The sequence below is a fragment of the Chrysemys picta genome, chromosome 18 (assembly GCF_011386835.1).
Source record: "Chrysemys picta bellii isolate R12L10 chromosome 18, ASM1138683v2, whole genome shotgun sequence".
Lineage (NCBI taxonomy): Eukaryota > Metazoa > Chordata > Testudines > Emydidae > Chrysemys > Chrysemys picta.
Window position 1 is genome coordinate 15,096,255 of NC_088808.1, and position 21,250 is coordinate 15,117,504.

Genomic DNA, 21,250 nt, shown 5'->3' on the forward strand with positions numbered 1-21,250 from the left:
GACTTCAGGTAACCCCACGTAACACTCCAGGAACATCTAATGCCTACTAATGTAAGGCACGGCAGTCTCGCCACATGACCCTGGAGCAGGGCCTGTCACCTCACCGGGTCCCACAGAACCCCCAGCTCATTCAAAGCCTTTGAGCTCCTGCTGGAGACTTTGGCCTGAGATCCTCCGTGGCTCTCGCTCCGCTAGGAGGCTTTCACTCTGGAGGAAGCACAATCCAGCCTCTCCTGGCTTGCCCTTGCTCCAGCCCGGATGCTGAACACCTCCCCCTTCAGGGCCGAAGCCTCCCCTTTCTCCCCCTCCTGCAGTGTTGTCTCCCCCAGCCCAGTACCAGTCATGGTATCTTGTTCCCCCCACTGGGAAGTCCCGGTGGAAAGGGTCATACCAACAAACCACGTTGTTCTGGGTGGTTCTGCCCACCCCACCTTTCCTTTGCCCTTGCTCATGTCGTGGTGTTTCTGTGATGCCCAGCATGTGCCTTTGGCCTCCCCAGTGCCTCCCCAAATCACCTCCGGCCCCAGCCTTGTCACTGCGTTGCTGAGCGAGCAGGTGGAGCTGACGTGTGAGGCTGCAGGGATCCCTGCCCCCACGCTGGTGTGGCTGAAAGACGGCAATCCTGTTTCCAGCACGGTGCCCGGGGGACCACAGGTCAGTGTGGACGGCTAGCTTAGAACCACCATCCTGGCACCAGGGCTGTGCTCAGAGGCCCCTGCCACCCAGCACATCAGTCTGTTGGAATTTCCTGCTCTAGCAGGGCTGGGCAAAGGGCCTCGGGGCTGCCTCCCCTGCTGCTCCCATCCCTCCCCGGTGCTGAAACTTGGGAGCTGATGGTGGGGGAAATGGAGTTCTCTCGCCAGGGCCTGGGTGCCAGCTGGTGAGGACAGGCCTAGTGCAAGCTCCCGGCTTGCGCAGCTCTGCGGTTCCCCATCCCGGTGTGTGGGGAGGCAGGGGGCTGAGCAGCAGGTTGGAAGCCCCCCTCTGCTCACTGATCCCTTTTTGGTTGGTTTCTGGGGACGGTGCAGATCCTGTCTGGGGGACGCGTCCTCTCCCTGGCCAGCGCACACCTCTCGGACGCGGGGACGTACTCCTGTGTGGCCATCAGTGCCGTGGGAGAGGATCGGTGGGATGCTGTGCTGCGGGTGCAAGGTAAGTACAGGCCTCTGCGATCCCCCCCAGGCTGAGGAATCTGCCTCAGACCCCAATCCTCCCCCCCCCCACCTCACCTCCTAGTGACTCCCGTGTTTGCTAGAGCAGCTGCTGCTCTGCAGCTTACGCGGATGAGGGGAGCCAACCTGGCTGTTCGCTAAAGCCCTGTAAATATAAGTTCTCGTCAAAGCCCATGTCTGGTGACTGCAGGGCCACCCGCCTCTCAGGGACTGTCACAGGCTGGTCCTCAGCCCTGCACAGGGGCTTTTCCCAGGGCTTAATCTGTGCCAGGGCTGAGCCCCGGCGCCTCTGGGCTTGGCAGTTCCTAGCCCCGGCACCTCTGGGCCGGGCCGTTCCTAGCCCCGGCGCCTCTGGGCTTGGCAGTTCCTAGCCCCGCGCCTCTGGGCCTGGCAGTTCCTAGCCCCGGCGCCTCTGGGCCTGGCAGTCCCTAGCCCCGGCACCTCTGGGCCAGGCCGTTCCTAGCCCTGGCACCTCTGGGCTTGGCCGTTCCTAGCCCCAGCGCCTCTGGATTTGCCGCATCAGTTATGAAAGTTAAAAAAATTGCTTGAGCCCAGGCAGTTCTTTCATTACTAATTAAGCACTGGCCTTTCCGCGTTACAGACCAGGGTATGGGAAGGAGGCGGGAGTGGAGGTTCGGAATCTACCGGTGTGTTCGGTCAGTAGCCCTGCTCCTGCGTGTTGGCCTCAGGAAGCAGCCATTTCCCTTTGATCTTACCCCAGGGTTGTTTCCTTTCAGTGCCCCCAAATGTCCTTGGTGAGGAACTAAATATCTCAGTCATATTCAATCGGTCTGTGACCCTGGAATGCCAGCACCACACGGCCCCCTCTCCCGTACTCCGCTGGCTGAAGGACGGGCGCCCTCTCCCGCAGGACCCCCGAGCCCGACTCTCTGCGGACGGGGCCGTTCTCCAGGTGACTGTTCTGGCTGATGCTGAGTCAGGAGGGGATGTGGAGAACTTGGCTCTGCAGTAAATGTGTCTGTCCCCTGTACGCCTGGTTATGGCTTGTTGGCTCTCCCCTGCCTGGCCTTGGCAGGGAATCCCACTTCCCGTGAGATGTGTGGCTCGGAGTCATGGAGAAATGGGCCTACCCCCGTCTCGCCCAGGCTGGGTTCCTCAGGCGTGAGAGTCTTTGTGCTGACTCAGCACTTTCCTTGTCCCTTGATTCCGCTGGGCCCAGCTTGAATGCCTGCAGGTCTGCACCAGAACAGAGGGGCTTTTTGCCAGGAGCAACCTGGACAATGGACCTGGGCTGCGAGCGGACTTTGGCTCTGCTGCCGGGCTGGGCGTGCGTTTCTGGTAGTGAAACTGGGCGAGTGGCGCTCTGCTTGCCCTTCTCTCGATCCCACCCCGGCTCTGCTTGCTTTGACAGATAGAGCACGCTCAGGCACGAGATGCAGGGAGATACACGTGTGAGGTGTCGAGCCGCTTGGGCCGGGCGGAGACGCACTACAACCTCAATGTCTGGGGTAAGCCAAGTGTTGGCCAAACATGGGAGGGGGACAAAGATCCCCTGGAGGGGTGTGAATATTCCCTCGCCCCATGTCCTAATGTCACTCTCTGTGCGAGTTCCTCCATCGTAACCACACGGCATAATACAGCCACCTCTTACAGGGCCAGGAAAATAGCGGCAACTGGGTTGGATTTTTAGAGGCTGCAGGCAGCTCTTTTTATCATAAGTAGGAGCCGTGGGTGCTCAGCTCCCCTGAAATTCAGGCCCCACACCTGTAAATTTGTCTCTCAGAACTTGTTGAGAAGGAGAAATACCTTTGTCTCTCCCCACTCCAGCTGTCCCAGCCTGAATGCTATTAGGGGAGTGTATGCATCATGGATCCACTTTATTAGATTATGTCCATCCCATGAAGGCAGTTCAGTCCGTAATACACACACGCACCGTTCCCAAAGGTGGGGAATGATCCCGATTTTCCACCTAATGGCCGGTGAAACCTTGTGTAAAACCATTCCAGTGTCCTGTCAGTCTGGGTGCCCTCGCTCCGCAAGGAGACTGCATCCCTTTGGGATCTGCCCTGGCAATGATAAAATCCTTCTCTTACACACGGGCACATCCTCTCCCAAAATACAGCCCTCCACAGTCCTCATGTGCAGTTCCTCAAACGCATTTCCATGCATAACCTTACACTAACCTTTCTGAAGCTGGATTATCTCACTGACACATGGTTGAGTTGCTTTTTTTTTTATTTTAGATGTCTGTGGTCCGTTATTACTACCTAAAATAGATATTTCACACGCACCAAACTACGCTGAAAGAATCTTACTACAATTGCAAAGTCAAGCACTCAAACATTAGGAAATGCCAGAATTAAGGCTGGCTGTGCAACATTTTTCCATAGCTTTGTGGACAGCTAAGCCATTTTGGCTAAAATTACCAGTAGTAATAATGATTAATAATAATCAGCTGGGGGCAAACACCTGGCATGGAAAATTTCAGCCCAAATGGTTGAAGTTTGGCAAAGTTTTAAGCAACTGAAAACAGGGTCTTATAATGGGAAGTGTCAGGCTACCTTAGTGCTAGGCAATGCTGCCTGCCCTGTCTATAATAGTGTGGCTGGCCAGTCTGAATGTTCTTTAACCCCATGGCTGGCACAGTACGCGCTCTATACTGTCGTGCTGTAGGAGAGTTGTATGATTGAGAATACGGCTGGTTTTTAATAGCTGGAAAGTTGAAATTATTCTTTCCACATGGATCAAAATTGCAAGTCTGTGTGACTGACAGTGGCACTTGCGATTAAATGTTTGTGATGCTGGGCAGGTTGGTTCCCCGTCGGGGCAATAGGCAGGGGTCACGTGTTTCTCGTTGTTTTCCTTTGGCCAAACCCACCTCCTGTAAGCCAGAGAGTAGCAAACAGAGCTAAGTCCTCTGGGACGCTAGCTAGCATCACATACCACTGCTTCTGTCGCATGTCTGATGTCCCCTGCACTCAGTTATACCCTTCTTTTGTCTTGTGCAGTTCCCCCCTCGTTCTCCTCGGAAGAGCCTGCTGCCCTGTCTGTGATGGAGGGACAGTCCGTCAGCCTGTCCTGCGAGTGCAGCGGGATCCCCTTCCCCACCCTCACCTGGGAGAAAGACGGTAGGGTTGTGCTAATATCTTCGCTCCTCCCCAAGCAGATGTCGCCTAGCAGGGCTACCAGCTCCGCAGTGTTAGTCCAGCCAGCTAGACAGCATGGTTCTGAGCCACTGGGCTAGAAGGCCCCAGGTTGGATTTCAAAGCCGAGGATCCACATTGATTTAAACCTACTTAGACTTGTGTTGGCTTGCTCCTGCGGCTCCTTCGTGTCTAGGAGGAGAAGTTGCCCCTTTTGGAAAGGCTGCATCTGGCTCAGAAGCAATCACGGGTTTGTCTCCATGGGGAGGAGAAGGCTCTTCAGTGTAACCATCATTGGACCCTCTGTAGGACAGTGTGCCTAGGAACTAGTGCTGCCAGGAGTCTCAGGGGTGACGTGTTTTCTTCCCCGCCCCCATCATTCAGGTACGCCCCTTGCCATGGAGCTCGGGCGCCCCGAACGTATCTCCGCAGGAGGGAGGTTGCTGTACATTGGGAAGGTGCAGATGGCAGATGAGGGATCTTACACCTGTGAGTGCAGCAACGTGGCTGGCAGCAGCAGAAGGGAGCACCGGCTGGAGGTGGACGGTGAGTCTGAGAGGTGCTGTGGGAGGAGTGAGGTTATATACTACAGGGAGTCGAATCTCTGAGTGGAGAATAACAATAAGAGCTCCTGTGTAAGTCAGTCGTTGTTAGTGGTTTTGGGGAGCATGAGTGGCTGAATGGAGCATAGAGCTTCTCTCATTTCTACTGCCAAGATGTGGCCCTCAGAGAGTCCATGTCCCAGCATGCCGTGCTCCATCTTGATTCAAGTGGCCAGGTCAGACTTGGTATGCTGGACCTATGGTCTCTCCAATCTACACCTCCCTGCTGCGATCTGCAAAACTAGGCGCTGCCCTTGGGTTCCTGGCAAGCAGCCAGTGTGGGCTCAGCTGGGCAATCTTTGGGAGCCACTGGTCCGAAGTAACTCTGTGGTTTTGAGTATTTAAAGACAGCTGGTGGTCAGTGAACCCTACCCCAGAGTCTGGATTGCCTTAGTACTCGGCACGGCTTATAATTGTCCTTTGCTGGTCCAGACCAATCGCTTGCTGCAGTTAATGTCCTCTTGCAGAAGACCCAGAAGGAGTTGAATCCCAACAGGTCGGTGCAGTGTCTCTGCCTTGTGCTCTTCTCACCTGCAGTTCTGCCAGTGATCAAAGGCAGCGGCGAAGCCCCAAAGAAGATTTCCGTGGCCAAGGCTGGTGAGATTATACTAGAATGTGAAGCCGGGGGATCACCGCAGCCAACAGTCACATGGATGAAAGATGGGCAGCCTGTGGTGAATGGGGAAGCGCTTCTTCTTCGGGACCAGGGGTGGAAGCTGCATATTCAGAGGGCGCAGGTCACCCATGCGGGCCGCTACACGTGCCTAGCAGCAAATGCAGTTGGACAGGTGGAGAGGACATTTGATCTTGCTGTGCATGGTAAGGATGCGGGCAGCAGCTCTGCTGTTGTTTCTGGGACCTTGGGAGTGAGGTGTCTGAGAGCGGGGGTCAGGAGAAAGGTGATGCACTGGGAAGTTCCACCATGCACATGATAGAGCATTAGGTGTGAGGATGAGATAATATTAGCCAAGGTGAAAAGTTCTGTGTAAGCTCTAGGCATTGTTACTGCAATGGCCACCCCAGCAGCTAATGGGAGGGGTGTTAAATGATGGGGTGAGCGACAAGAAGCCAAAGTCATCTGCTTTCCCTGGACTGTGTGGACCAAGCTTTCAACCAGTCGAGTTGCTCCGGGGAGTTGGGTCACCTGCCTGCCTGTGTGTGCACTTGTCACCCCTGTAAACTCACATTTGGATGTGCAGATAGATTGACAGCTACATTCACAGTGAGCTGCTCTGTGGCACAGATCTGGGTCCTGAAGGCACCATGGAGGCAGGCATATTTTCTGGGCTACCTCCTTGTGCCCCTGTTTTGAACATGGGTACATAGTTTGAAGGCAGGGATAAGCTGGATTTCCTAGGGCCCCATTTGCTTATTTTCCTGCTTCCGTGGAGACTGCTTTGTAAATGAAAGATCATCCCTTTGTCTCTCTAGTTCCCCCGGAGCTCATTAGGGGAGCAGGGTCAGTGACCAATGTCACTGTCTCTTTGCATGGCGCCCTAACTCTGATCTGCGAGGCCTCGGGCACCCCGCCCCCAGCGGTCAGCTGGTCCTGGGAGAACTCGCCCATCATCCCCAGCGAGCACACACGCCTGTTGTCAGGTGAGTGATCATTGCTGGGAGGTTTATTCTGGCTGGCTGGCAACCTTGGAACTCAGGGTTTGGCTATGGGGAAATTGACCAGAAGAGCCATGGTGCAATGGCTGCTCTGGGATAGCTCATGGAATAACATAGGGAGCTACCCCGGAATAGCCATTGGTGAATAGCTTATTCCACCATAGTGATTTTGGTCAATTTCCCTACATAGACAAGCCCTTAGACAATCACACTCCAGAGTTGGGAGCCTGTAGGTCGCTGCCAGGCTGGGGGTTCTTGGCTCACTCAGCCAGTGTCTCTGGGAGTCACTTGGGGTTGGGCAGGATCCCACTGAAAATGTCTTTAAGAAATAAAAGCTAATATGTGGTTTGTGAATGGAAGTGACAGGGGCCTCTGTGGATGCTCTTAATGCTTCCAAGCATCCTCTGACATCTCTGCCAGAGAGTTAGCAGCTTTTCCCTGGAAAGCACCGGAGATACCAGGGGTGGAGGGAGAGGGTGGGGAGGGAGGGAGGTCTAATTACCACTCAGCGTTCAAACTGGTGCACCGGGTTTTAGCTGCCTGGCTCATTCAGCAGTGACAGGATTTTCTGCTAATTTCACCCCTGGGAGTGAGATTGTCTGACTTGTCCAATGACCAGTTGTCCTCATGAAGGCTATGTCCCCACGAGGAGCGAAGGGTGCGTGCTTTCTGAGAAGACAGCTACCCTAGTGGAGACCTGGCAAGTGCTAGCTTTGGCTCAGTGTGGCCGGTCAGAATAACCCCTATTCCCCTCCCCCACACACTCAGCGTTACCTCAGGCAGCTCCACTAACTCCTGGCTTGTCTCCGCTAGGGCTTCCTGCTGCGGTCGCTCTCTCGTTGTAAATGCTCCGTGTTCCCTAGCGAAGACAAACCCTAAGGAGCAGCGTGTCGGCGCGCTGCCCTGGGAGCAGCGTGAGGAGGGAATTGTGACTTGGAGAGAGATGGTCTCTTCCCTATTCCCTTCTTGCTCCCAGAGGGTGGTAATCTGTTACTGGCTGTCACTGGCCTGCCCTGCCATCCCAACCCAGTAGTCAGTGCCTAATGGCTGTGGAGACTGAAGTTATATGGAGAGAGACCCTGGGTTGTATTTGTAGGGGAGACCTGCCCTCTGTGTGGTCTGAGGAGCTACTTGTGAGGAAAGCGCACACGAGAGGATGCCATGATTGGAGGGAGTCCCTGCTGGGGTTAGTGGACACTCCTAGTTGGCTGTACTCTGAGAGTGGTGGAGAGAGCACTATATAGACCCCTCATGTGTCCTTGTAGACCTGAGGAGCGTGCCCTGATGAGTGAATGAGAGAGCTGTGACAGGCCAGCTCAGGCGATGTCGGAGACTTGCTAGGACAGGGCAGAAGCCCTGGACCAGGGTGTCGTCCCTGGGAATGCCGTTTCTTTGTTCTTTGCCACCGTGGCTTTTCCCTTTATTTCCAGGTGGATGGATTCTGAGGCTAACGCGCATGCGAGCCCAAGACGGAGGCCTCTATTCCTGCGTAGCTAGCAATGTAGCTGGGGAAGCTAGGAAGGATTTCAGTGTGGAGGTCCTAGGTAAGGATGAAGCACCGGGTCAGAAGCACGGTAGATACCGGAGTTATTGCTTAGGGACCTGTCACCATTTCCTCTGTCCCCTTGGTTTTTAATGCTCTGCCTGCTGCAAGGTTTCTAATGGGGATTCTCTGACGTAGAGGAGGTAAGTGCTACACTCACACAAGCCCTTGGGATATGGCCCTTCATGTACGACAATCCCCCAATCCTTTGCTCTAGGTGGCTAGAAAGTGGTTTCTTGTCTCTCTTGGTGTGGTCGGACTCCTGGCGAGAGAATCATCCTGTCTTCCCCTCTCTCTCTTTGGCTTTCTAGTTCCTCCCAGCATCGAGAACGCGGGTGAAGAAGACAGAGTTCAAGTGCCTGAGGGTCGGTCGGTCAGCTGGTCCTGCGTAGCCGCAGGTGAGTGTCGCAAGTCCCGTCTGGGAAAAGCAAGACATGGTTTTAACTGTAGTGCCATGGGTCGGTAATCGAGATGTAAAGACGGGATAACAGGGTTTGTGTGGCCTAGTGGATAGGACTGGGACACAGGAGACCTGGCTTCTATTCCTACCTCTGCCACTGACTTGCTGCGTGACCTTGGGCAAGTTGCTTCCCCTCCCTGTGACCCTGCCACCTTTTGTCTGATTACACTGTAAGCTCTTTGGGGGTGGGGGACTGTCTCTTATGATGTGTTTGCACTGCACCTAGTGCAATGAGACCGCAATCTGGATCGGGGGCCATGGGCTCTACCATATTACAGAGGATTAAAAAAAAATACCCACCTGGCCTCTGTGTGAGGTGGGTCTGTCCCATTTACATTAATTACTCCTAATGGAAAAGTGTGTGGCTTTCAACTGACATCACTAAAGGGACTTTGTAGGACGGTTCAGCCAGGGCTCATCCCTCTCCGGGGCGGCGGGGAACCAGATCGCCTCGCTGCTTCTGTCAGGTGTGTCGGGGAACTAGCCTGGCTGCGGGGCAAACAGTCACTAGCTCAGGCCCTCAGGCAGGGCTGAGCAAACAGTTCAATATTAGCAGCCGCAGGCCCTGGGTCAGGCAGGGCAGCAAACAGTCAGTGGCTCAGGCCCTCAGGCAGGGGCTGAGCAAACAGTTGAACAGCAAACTCCAGGCTCCTGGCTCTGAGCGGCTGGGGAGAGGGGGAGACGGCCACCCGCAAGGTGGGTGGCAGGGGGGACGCAGGCCCACCCACTCCACTGCATCCCAGCCTGGGGCCCTAGCAGCAGCAGAAGACCCGCTGCTGAGTCAGTGGGGATCCTGGTCGCAACACACTGACATTGGCTCTGGGTGTGTCACAGCCAGACTAGGGTCGGCTGCCCCCGGGCTACTTCCTACCTCCCCCTCTAGAGGTACCTGGGTCCAGACGGCGTCCTCCAAGGGGTCACACACCATGGGCTCCTTGGGGTAACTGGCGCACGGTTGGGTTGGCAGCTCCTCAGGGTAACTGGCAAGCAGCAGGCTTGGCAGTGTCTCGGGGCTCGGGCTAGCATCAGGCACTGCTGGTCTGGCCAGTCCTCCTGTCGGCCGCCGATTGCAGTGGTCTCCCAACAGGGAGTTACACCACACGCGTCTGGCCTCTCCGGTGCTGTGTTCCAAGTGAGCTCTGGAGTCGGGCTTTTATACTTCCTGTCCTGCGCCTTGACTTCTGAGGGACGGGCGCAGGATTCGCTGGCTCCGCCCACCTTGGTTCGTCCCTCTCTGGGGCCGCGGGGAACCAGACCGCCTCGCTACAGACTTGAAATGAGAGTTGCCTGCGTTTTCAGGGCAGCCTCCTCATACCGGTCCACCTCCTCCACACATCCCTCCCTTCCCCCGTCTCTAGAAAGCCCAAGTGAGTTCTTCATGGCCCAATGCAGAGTGACTAGCCGAGAGTTCGGTGCCTCTGCCTGTGAGGCACCCCTGGGTTTCGATTCGGATATGTGCTGGCGCGACATCGGAGATCATCTGAGGAGCTGCTGGTCCCTAGCCTGGCCTCCTGGCGATCTGGAGCGGGATTTGGATTGTGGGGTTGGGAGAACATTTGCTGCCGACCTTGTTCTAGCTGATGCTGCAGGACAGCCTGTCTTTGCTAGCCGTCAGAGCAGAGCAGGGGGGCTAGATTTCCCTTCGGATTTCTTTCCTGGAGGATAGGTGATAAATTGCTGCTTTATCCCTGCCCCCTCTGTGCCCATTTGAGACAGTTTTTATTTCTCTGGACGAGGCGCAGATACCACGGTGGTGGCTCACCCAAATGGAATAAATTATCATTTTGCTGCCCTGCATCTAAGCAAGGGGTAGGCTCTTTTTAAGCGACTTAGCCATCCATGCGCATTTGAGTCCTTTTTCCCATTAGGGAAAACAACTTGCCTTTATCCTGGGCTCCCATGTCCTGCAAAGCTGGCTGCATTGGAAATGCCTGGATAGAGCCACCATCCTGCTGCCACACTTTTTGCTTCTTTCCTCTGGTAACAAACGGGAAGATGCATGTTCATTAACTCTTCAGGGAGCTGATCCCTCTATTCCAGGGCAAGAGACAGAATATGGCACTTGGGTACCATTTATCAGGATGAAACTTTGATACCGGGGTAAGGTAGAGATGGGAGATCCTGCCTCATCATAGTGAAACCTCTTGGCCATATGTAGGTCTGGAAGAGACCTCCTGGATCAGTCCAATCCCTGCTATCTGTGTCATACAATCCCATTCATACACTTATCAAGCCCCATCTAAAAACTAGCTCAGTTGTTTGTCCCCACTACTCCTACTGGGAGGCTGTCCCAGAATTTCACTGCTCCAATGGTTGGAAACCTCCCAGCCTGAATTTACACAGGGCCAGTTTATCCCCATTGTTCTTGTGGCTCACCCAGCCCTCTCTGCCAGCTGCTGAGGCTCTCCTCTTAAACCCTAGCGTGGATGGAGAGAAAACATTTCAGAACTGTGCTCCAGGTCTGGTCTGGCTCACTCCAGCACAGCTGAGCGTACGTGAGACCAACTTCAGCAAAGGCCGAGTCGTGCTTTTTTTTACCTCTTTTCCCTTTCACCATGCAGGCAATCCCAAGCCGGAGATCACTTGGTTAAAAGATGGCAGCCCTTTGCTTAGCAGAGATGCCTATTACATATCCCCAGACGGATCTGTCTTGCAGATAAACCAAACCACCCTTTCCAGCGCCGGCCGCTACTCCTGCGTGGCCTCCAATGCCGTGGCTGATCAAACCAAACACTATCTGCTAAGTGTTCTAGGTAAGTACAGAGCCATGGGCGTTCTCAGATTTGACCGGGGGAATGGAATTCAAAACCACTAAGATGTTCCTTCGTATGACTTCAGGGTCTAATCCAGGGCGGTCCTGAGCACTCTCAGCTCCTACTGAGTTCACTGTGCAGTGAGGGCACCTACCTTTTAGCAAGAAGTTCCCAGCACCCTGCAGGGTCAGGGCCTTTGAGCAATTTGTTGTGCCAGGGGAATGGTCATATCCACGTTTCCGATGAAGCCATGTTAGCAATGAGTGTGTTTAACTGTGGCCATTGGTACGGTTTCCCTGGCCATTGTGGTCTAGGCCTTATTTCCCTTCCACTGGTGCTGGGCGGAGTAGAACCGGCCCCAGAGTTTCTTTAGATATCAGTACTTGAGGTTCTGTTTGCACCGGGTGTTTTAGTCCTTGCTCGGCCTGCTGTCAGCCGGAGGAGTTGAGCGCTGCACACTCTGTGGTGGGCTGAGTGAAGTGGTAGAAAGCATCAGCTGTGATGGACATTGGATACCTTCTCTCTCTCCATTCCAAAACGATCTCTGTTTTCCCATAGTTAGTCCCACGTTTCCTGGGGCAAGCCACAAGGGTGCCACAGACAATGTTACCGTAGTGATCGATAACCCAGTATCCCTGCCCTGTGAGGCCCTGGCCTACCCTTCCCCCACCATCACCTGGCTGAAGGATGAGGTTCCTTTCCAAGCTTCCACAAACGTCCGGTTGCTCCCTGGTAACGTATCAATTTCAGTGAATGTGGTTGCTCAGAATCATTGTTGACTTCATATAACTGCTTCCTGATTGGTCACACGGACTAGGGACTGGATATGGAGCCTTTCGCATCTGTGTCTGGTCCAGGGCGATCGTGTGACCAGGGTTCTCTGGCCTGGATGGGGGATGAGGTCTTGGACAGTGTTCTTATTGGATGGGTGCTGACATTCCCAAACCCATCATCTCAGCTGATGCCTGCTGGAGCTATGCCAGCGCGACACCAGTGATTTCGTAGGCCTGGAGGATGTGCTGCAGACGTGATCTTTGCAGCTCAGACTTGAGACATGTCAGTGGGGCCCTTTGAGGAAAGTGCTTTGCTGCTGCTCATGCTGTGTGTGGACAGGCAGCCACAATTCCTGAGGCATATCTGCTCTTTTCATACCCTGCGCTGTGTTGTGTTATAACCAGGGATTGCTAGTCGGGATGATTCACCTGCTTATTTCTTAACGGCGTGACTAAGGGCTGCCGTAGGCGCCATCACGGAGAGTCCTTTTCCCTGACCAGGTGGCCGGGGGCTTCAGATTCTGAATGCCCAGGAAGCGGATGCTGGCAGGTACACCTGCATCGTCACCAATGAGCTCGGGGAGGCTGTGACGAGCTATGAAGTGAGGGTCCTTGGTATGTACGAAGCCCCCCTCTAAAGCGCTTTGCCAAGGCCCCATGTTTCCGTTATTACTGCCGACTACTGCTCAGACCTGTCCCACGGCTGCTGCTTTTCCTTCTGTCACATGCATGTCCCATGTGCCGGACGGATCCGCAGCTTTTATGATCGGAACATTTTGGCCCAAGAAGGGATCGTGCCCTAGATGCCCTTTGCTCAAGCTCTCTGTGTCCTTCTCCTGCTGCTCTTGGGGGTATGTCCTGCCTGAGCTGGATCAACGTTACCTATGCACTGAGAGAGGGCTATTTACGTCCCGTAGCACTGCCCACCCTTCCCTCCTGGGCACTCCCTTTGTCTCCTGCTCCCACTCAAGGTATCGCCCACCCCATGTGCTGCAGCAGGCTCTATCTGCGTTCCAATCCCTTCAGAAGAGCCCTCCCTCCTGGCAGCGGAGCGGTGGGTTTGTCTTGCACTGACTTGTATTTGCTTTGCCTTGTGCTCCTTGAGTCAGGGTTCTCCTTGGCATGCTTCACTGGCTGGCTGTTGCTGTGCACGCCTACAGCACAGGAATGTGCCGGTCAGGCTGTCAGGAGTTGCTCACAAACATGAGTACCAACCTCAGGGCAGACTGGTGCAAGCCAGGACACAAAGCGCAGCCTGGTTGTATGTTCTATAATTAGATTTCACCCACCAAGCATCAAATGTAAACTCCCCAGGCACTAAAACAGCCTAACCATGGAGTCACAGACAGTCCCCTTGGGTACTTTGATCTATCTTGTCACCCAGGCAAGCTTCCCTTTGTGATAGATGGTCCCTTAGACTAAAAATCACAATATTCAGGTTACTCCCAGTCCCAAGGACCCGTTGCTTACCCCAGGTTGAGTGCACCCTAGAACTCTCACCACAGACAATGCTTGTAGTCAATCCTATATAAACTAACTAAAGGTTTATTAACTAGGAAAAAGACATGAGCTATTTACAAGGTGAAAGCAGGTAAATATACACCCACAAATGAGTTAGTCTTGGAAGCTGCTGTAATGTGCAAGCTCTATATGTCCTTTAGGGGTCACCCAAGCAAGAGATCCCCGGCTGTTTAGCTTATGTTTAGAAGTCTTGCCCTCTCCCTGAAATCCAAGCAGCATAGGGATAACAATTTCTTCTTGACAGGGATTTTTATTCCCTTTCCCCCAGAGCTCGAGCTGATGGGATGAGTGTTTTGTCTCCTCTTCATGGGTGAGGGGGGAACAATCAACAGTCTTTTATCCCCTGCTGTTTCACAATAGGTTGTCTGGTGTCTATGGACTTTCTTTTGTTGGAGAGGAGATGACAGCTCTTCTGGTCACTAGTGTTTCACGCTGGGGAATGTTTCTCTCCTGACTGGTTAGGGGGTTACAGTTTTAGAGCAAACACTTCTATAGTCACAGAGCAAACACGTCAATATCACCTTTGAACATGGGGTACAGATGTTCTAAGTCAGATTAATACACGCAGCATCCTACAAGCATTTCATAAAGTCTGAACACATTCTCATAACTCTAATATCTATTTAAACAATACTAGCACACGGGTGAGCCAGACTGGTTTCCAGCTATGCATTTGTCAGTGCTTAGTGAGGCCTAGGTGTGAGCTGTCAGTTGGCATCCCAGCGTCGCGGTGCCCGTGTGGCTAGACCAAAGGGCAGGTGCCGTGGGAGATGGTTCTCTTGTCCTGATTGTATTCATGTGTCGTGGCTCCTAGTTCCTCCTCGGATTGCCAAAGATCATGCTTTGGGGGAATTTGCCGTGAAGGAGGTGAAAACCAAGGTCAACAGCACTCTGACGCTGGAGTGCGAGTCCTGGGCTGTGCCCGAGCCGACCATACAGTGGTACAAGGATGGGCAGGTGAGGTTGCTAAAGAAAAGGCAGGAAACGGCCAGTGTCGCTAGTGTAAACTCATAACCATTTCTAAAGAGACTGGAGCCTTCCAAAAGCAGAGCCAAAACGGGGGGAACAATGGACTTCAGTGGGCCAGGATCAATGGCACTGCAGTGGGGAAGGCTGGAGAGTTCCCCCATAGTCTGTCATGACAGGCCTCTTTCATCCTGGGCAGCTGTTCTCATTTGATCAGGCTTCTGGAGTCCAAAGGAGACGGCAGACAGTGACCACCTGGCGAGCCCCTGTTAGAGCAGGGAGCTGCACAGCAGTTGGGCACGGTCAGTTGCCTAATGATGCCTAGAAATACAACCAAAAAGCTCCCTTATTGGTCCCTGACAGGGCTGCCCAGAGGATTCAGGGGGCCTGGGGTCTTCGGCGGTGGGGGGCCCCCGCTGCCGAATTGCCACCGAAAACCCGGGACCCACGAGAGTTTTCCGGGGGCCACGGAGCGAGTGAAGGACCCCGCTCCAGGGGCCCCAAAAAATTCTCGTGGGGGCCCCTGCGGGGCCCAGGGCCTGGGGCAAATTGCCCCACTTGCCCCCGCCGGGTGGCCCTGGTCCCTGAGAGGCTGTGCTCTCTCTCCAGGGCTGCCTCCAGCCATTTCTGCCATGAGGGCAGGCAGGGAAAGGTAATTCTTTACTCCGTGTTCTGTTTTCATTCAGATTCATGATCTTTACGCTGATTCTCATGAAATAATGTGCTTATTTAAGGCAATGAAACCCTCTGAAGATTAATAGCCAGGTATCTATTGGTGAATGAAGAGCAGTTTCCAGCTGGCTGGGAGGGGAAGGCATCATTTGTAAGGCTTGGGGTCTGGATTCTGTATTTTCCTGTGGCTGTTTTCAAGGCTTCGATCCTGGCATTTAATCGCCATGAGAAAGGTTTAACTCCTCCTCCTCCCCCACATCCTTGTTCTGGGTGTCTCCTCGCCAGCTCTTGGAGAGTGACAGCCATCTCCAGGTTCTCAGCGAGGGGCAGCTTCTCCGGATCAGACCCGCCCGTGTCTCGGATTCGGGGCGCTACACCTGCATCGCCACCAACCCGGTGGGCGAAGACGATAAGGACTTCAGCGTGCAGATTCAAGGCGAGTCTCTCTCCCGGAGTCACTGGGCGCAGAGCTGCAAATGAGAGTCTGGGAGCGGAAGGCGGAAGGGGGCTGAGCCCCTGGAATGCAGGATGTGGAGCAGTAGAGGAGGGGGGCAGGGAATGGTCACTGTGGAAGTGTTATTTCACCCACAATGCAGTGAGATCCCATGTTCAAGTGGAGCCCAAGTAGCATTCGTTTGGGGCCAGATTCTGACCTCAGCTGGGAGAGGCACAAAGGGAGCGGAAATGGGGTGAGAATCCCAGGGGATCTAGAATGGCAACAGGCAGCCCCTACCCCTTCCCAGTATGCAGCCACCTGCGTGTCCAGAGAGTGCTTTTCGGGGGACTGGGCGAGGAATACTTCCCGCGGTTAAGCTGTCAGTTTGGCTAATCGCTCCACCCTGGATTTGCTTGCCCCTGCTGGCTGCCCATAGGTCTGTTGGGTCTTTTCCCCAGCGTGCGTTGACTGCTGCTGCTTGCTGTCTTTCAGTGCCCCCCCTGTTCCAGAGGCAGGGAAATCCCAGCACAGCCTTCCAGATCCGCTACCAGGAGGAGGACCAGGACGGAAAGGTGACGGAGCACCGGGGGGTGACAGTCAACAGCCCGGCTTCCCTGTACTGTGACACGAATGCCATCCCTCCCCCGAAGCTCACCTGGTACAAGGATGGAGAGCCCCTCTCCGCTGCAGAGGGGGTTTTAGTATTGCTAGGTAACAAACGTGGCTTATCGATGCAAACTTCAGTGTGGTCAGATAACTCCGAAAGCTTCATTTAGCTACTTGACAGCTGCTGTGCATTCCATGTAGAGAGCACCTGCCAGGTTCCTGGGCAGTCCAGGTCTGGCCAGCTACAGTATGCCAGATGTGCCCAGGTGATGCACATCTGCTGTGCTAACGGACATGCCAGGTTTGGGAGCGCACCACCCTGGCTGCCAGATGTTTCAGGTGTGCTCAGCTAAAGTACACCAGTGTCTGCGTTGCCAGATCTTATAGCGTGCCCAGGTGATGTACGTCTGCTGTACTACGGGGCGTGCCAGGTGCATTGGGGGGATGCCTCTCCTGTACTGCTGGATGTGCCAAATGGTGCACACCTGCTGTGCTGCCAGATGTTCGGGAAGCCTCCTACGGCTCTGCTAATGTCCCTGAAATGTACGACGGCAGCAACAGGAACGGTGCAGGGACAAGCAATGGAAATGTGACTGTCTCCCCAGTGGGGATCTCTCTGGCCGTCTGCCTGCCCTGCTTCCTAGCTCGCTGTGTTGCCCTTTTTAAGTGGCTGCCTCCTCCTCCCTCGTTACGGCACCCTTCTGAGTGCTCCAGAGGGGCCGGATACATGAGGGTGCCCCTAGCAGGTTCTAATGCCCTTGGGCCCAGACCCATTAGCTTTGCCAGGGAGGATGTCGGGGGAGGGCACGGCACATTCCGCTGCCAGAATGAGTCATGGCGTAGGCAGCACTGAGAGCATGTCTATCGATGGAGGTTCGCTGACCCCATCCCGTGCGCAAAGCAGATCACAGCTCTAGTTCTCTCGCTAGGAGAACGGTGGTTTCCTAGGAGTCATTCCTGTCCCCCCCTCTAACTCTCTGTTGCCTGGCAGGGGGACGTATCCTGCAGATCCCTGCGGTCAGAGCCGAGGACGCTGGGAGGTACACGTGCCAGGCAGCCAATGAGGCAGGAGAGGACTGGCTGCACTACGAGCTGCTGGTGCTGTGTGAGTATCCAGGGGAAGACATCATGGGGCCAAGGGGATGTAAAAGTGACAGGTCGTCGCCTCTGGGTCCTGGCAGAAAGCCGGAGCCACACAGGACCCTGAATGATCTTGAGGAGCTGCCTCCCTCCCCCAGGTCTTCATGGTCCTCCCTGCAGCTGGGCTGGGCTGAGCAGTCGAGGTGACTCCCTTCAGGAGCTGGCAAGCCCTTGCGGGTGGCGCCCATAACGTTGTATTCTTTGGTGTGTGGATGGCGAAATCTGGCCCCGTCCCCGAGCTCTTAATACTCAGGTTCTCTCTGAAGAGCATCAGTCTCGGTCATCGTCTGCAGAAGGGAGGTGACCTGACTTGAGTGCCATGGGCTGGCTCAGAGATCGCTCCCTGGGACGCCTGTGAAGGCGGGGGAGCGGCTGGGGGGGGGGGGGGAGCACATAATAAATAATAATTTATATTGCTAGGGGCTGGACAGACCTAGAACCGAGAAGTTCCCTGCAGTTGAGAGAAGCCTTGAGCTCTTGTCACGCTTGCATATCCGAGACAGTGGTGCCTCCTAGCTAGAGCAGTGTATTGAGAGCCAGGACTCCTGGGTTCATTTCCCAGCTTTGAAGCTACCTCTCAGTGGCACCGTGCTCTCCCTGACAACAGAGAGGGGAGGCGACTGAACTGCAGAAGCTTAGGATAACAGCAAGGAGCAAAGTGAGATAATATCGTGGGAAGTGGGATGTGAGTGGTAGGGTGGGAGAATGAAGGGGCATTGAAGGATGGAGACTGTTAAGACCCTGCCCTGGTGCTCCCTCCCCTTGAGAGGAAGGCCTGGGTCAGACTTCTCCTCCCTAGCTAGGAGGGCTGAGAGATGAGCAGCCCATCCATGACCGGTTCTCTTCTGTCCCCAGCTGCCCCCGTTATCCAGGGGAACACGGAGGAGTTGGTAGAAGAGGTGACAGTGATTGCAAACAGCACAGCCCACATGAAGTGCGAAGTCACTGGGGACCCAGCGCCTGCAATTACCTGGCTCCGCAATGACATGCCCTTCACCACCAGCCCCCGGCACCAGCTCCTGGAGGACGGCAGGCTCCTGCAGGTGGGTGTCGTGTCCAGCAGGCTTTGCAGTGGGTGAAAAGTGGCAGAAAACACCCACCGTTGGAGGTGTTAGTGTAGCTTCTTTGGCTTTTGCTCTGAATCCGCTGGTGAGTGCCTGTGAGGACTCCTAGCCGTCTCAGCAGGGATCTTGCTTTCCCTTTGCAGGTGGCTTCAGTACAGGTGACAGACACTGGCAGCTACGTGTGTGTGGCAGAGAATCGGGAGGGCTCTACAGAGAAGCGCTTTGCTCTCACAGTTCTGGGTGAGTAATTCAAGTGGACCCTTCTCCAGATTGGTCCATTATCTGATTCCTTCTTGGTCAGCCCCTTGAGTCCTCTAATAATTTATCTACCCAGGCACCCAGTAGCTCATCGCTCTCTTGATGAGTTTATCCCAAACCTTCTCTTTCTCCATCCATCCCATTTTTCTCCCTTATCTCCTTAGCAGGTGCTTAAAGCACCACACAGGGAGGCAGACCTGAGGATGCCACATGTCAGGCACAAGCAGTATTATGGGTTTTGAAAGGACTGAGCCTAGATCCTATCGCCTATGAAAATCTAAGCTAGGAGGACAGCTGTAGCTACAACCAGCAGATATAGTTATCGAGGTACATTGCAGCACGTTTTCACAAACGGAGTCTCAACGTCTGTTTGCAAAAAACGTGGGTGCCAAATCGCCCACTTACAATTGCACACATAAACCGGGTAAATGCGTGTGCAAATGTCTGGGCAGGTCCTAAGGGAACCCGTTGAACATGTGGTGCTGCAACTGTAGGTTTTGCTGGTGTGGTTTTTGCAGGCAGGCTTTGCCCCTTCTGCTTTTTGAACTCTTGTTCCGTATAGTGCCCGATGGGCTATGAGCCTTGGGGGCCAGGGGTTGTTTCGTTTCATAAGGTCTGTCTACATGGGGCGTGACTGCGGCTTGTGTAGACACACGTGAGTTGCCTTTGATCTAGCTAGCTCAGGTACTAGAACAGTGAAGCTGAAGCAGCTCATTCTTCAGCACAGACTAGCCTGCAAGTCATTACCTAGGGTCCCAGGTGGGTTCGTACAGCAGGTGCTGACGCGAACACAGCCGCAGCCCCAGTGCTAAAGCTAGCTCGGATATATCTACGCAAGCTGCAATCCCCCCACAGTGTAGACCTACCCCTAGCCTGCGTGTGCGCAGCCCCTAACACGCTGAGCCTGACCTGGGTGGAACCTCTAGGCACTAGGGTAATAACAATGGCTTCCCCCCATTCAGAATGCAGTTCTGTGCTTGCTTTTCTCCCCGGACCCTGCATCTTCCAAGTTGTGCCACTTTCCAAGCAGTTCCGTTAACCCATGTCTGAGACTGAGGATAAAGTCAGCACGTAGCGTTTGTATTTCACACTGGCTCTCTCCTCCTTGGGCAGCTTTTTACTCTTATGTTCGTGGTCCGGTAGCCTGCTGTTTACACTGAGTGCAGTGTCCAGACAGGGCTCCCGTCTCTTTGGCCTTCCACACTCTGCTACCTCCAGGGCTGCATGTCCAAGCTCCAATCCTTTCTCCTCTCTAGCTCTTTTTGCTGTATCTGTGGTGCTGGTTAGCACGCGGCGTGGACAGCACCCGGATAAATGGGGGGAGATTTCTAATCAACACCTTTTGATTTTGGGAGGAGCAGTTCCACCAAGGATAGCGGGAGCAAACCCCGAAAGCATCACTGCTGTCGTCGATAGCAGCCTCTCCCTGACATGCCATGTCCAATCACATCCTGCTGCCAAGATCACATGGTACAAGGATGGCCAAACCCTGCCGCTCAGCGAGGAGGTTCTCCTCATCCCAGGTGCGTATGGCTGTGCAGGTGAAAACCCAGACTGGTTAATAAGCCAGTGACTCTCCTACCAGAGCCGGCTGGCTGCTTCCTGGTGGCAGGTTACATTTCTTATAGGGCCAGTAACACACTTAATAAACTGATCCCTAATACAGAAAGTGTAAGGTTGGAATGTTCAAAGGAGTCTCAGGGGTTTAGGCACCAATTCCTATTGAGATGAATCCCATAGGTTGTTTTGAGAATCCCAGCCTGGAGTTGCCAGAGTGGATGATCCCCTCTGTGACGCTCTCCGATGGATGAGGCTGGAAAAGTTCTCTCATCACTTCCTGTAATCAACATGGAAAAGTAACCCTGACCTGCTGTTATGATGGATTGGAGGCTGTATCCTGCGACCTCTCTGTGCCTGGGTCTCCCACTGAGCTCAGTAGCAGTTCTGCTCGACGGGGCCATGAGAGAGATTTGTATGACTATCCAGATGCAGTGTGGGGAGCAGGCTGGTGGGTGGATGTGGCCAGGTGCTAACTTGGAGCCATGTGGACAGAGCCAAGCAATGAGCCCCAACCTGCTTGGCCTTTCCTTGTTCCAGGTTCTCAGATCCTACAGATCCCTCGAGTGCGGATTTCCACTGGGGGGAAGTACACGTGTGTGGCGCTGAATGCAGCCGGCAGAGATGAGAAGCTCTTTCTTCTCCGTGTTTATGGTGAGCAAAGGCCTCTGAGCCTGGTCTGCCTCGTGCGCTGTGGGCCAACATCATCCCCCCTCAGCCCTTCTGGTTCCATCAGCTCAATAGGACCGAAGCTGCAATTTAGCAGCAGAGCACGCGATGCCACACATGAGCCTTCAGCTCCCGCCCCAGCTCCTGTGGAGACCCATCTGTCTGTGCTTGATGCAGGCCAGCTCTGTTCTAGCAGTAACCTCTGTGCTGGTGCAGCTGCTGGACAGCACCTTCCCTATCCAACACCGGGTAAAATAATAACTATTGTACCAGGTGCCAGCCTGGCCAGGCATTCACAAACTACTATGATTGCACACAGCTACCGCTAGTACCTAGTTTG

General features: G+C 54.4%; 1 protein-coding gene across 5 annotated transcripts in view; it reads left to right on the top strand.

Annotated features, from left to right (window-relative positions):
* Positions 1-21,250, top strand: part of HMCN2 (hemicentin 2) — a 115,789-nt gene that overhangs the window by 63,496 nt on the left and 31,043 nt on the right. For all 5 annotated transcript variants that reach the window (XR_010593729.1, XM_024106075.3, XM_024106076.3 and 2 more), the window contains exons 39-59: positions 500-654; positions 1,029-1,152; positions 1,910-2,085; positions 2,545-2,641; positions 4,142-4,261; positions 4,661-4,822; positions 5,416-5,697; positions 6,310-6,477; positions 7,923-8,036; positions 8,347-8,433; positions 11,057-11,248; positions 11,807-11,980; positions 12,523-12,636; positions 14,357-14,499; positions 15,466-15,616; positions 16,109-16,327; positions 17,214-17,327; positions 18,218-18,405; positions 18,570-18,666; positions 20,046-20,207; positions 20,782-20,895. Coding sequence is in view for 4 of the 5 variants with exons in the window: in XM_024106075.3 (XP_023961843.2) it covers positions 500-654; positions 1,029-1,152; positions 1,910-2,085; positions 2,545-2,641; positions 4,142-4,261; positions 4,661-4,822; positions 5,416-5,697; positions 6,310-6,477; positions 7,923-8,036; positions 8,347-8,433; positions 11,057-11,248; positions 11,807-11,980; positions 12,523-12,636; positions 14,357-14,499; positions 15,466-15,616; positions 16,109-16,327; positions 17,214-17,327; positions 18,218-18,405; positions 18,570-18,666; positions 20,046-20,207; positions 20,782-20,895 (3,153 nt within the window). In the remaining variant the exon portion in view is untranslated. The remainder of the gene's footprint in view (positions 1-499; positions 655-1,028; positions 1,153-1,909; positions 2,086-2,544; positions 2,642-4,141; positions 4,262-4,660; positions 4,823-5,415; positions 5,698-6,309; positions 6,478-7,922; positions 8,037-8,346; positions 8,434-11,056; positions 11,249-11,806; positions 11,981-12,522; positions 12,637-14,356; positions 14,500-15,465; positions 15,617-16,108; positions 16,328-17,213; positions 17,328-18,217; positions 18,406-18,569; positions 18,667-20,045; positions 20,208-20,781; positions 20,896-21,250) is intronic.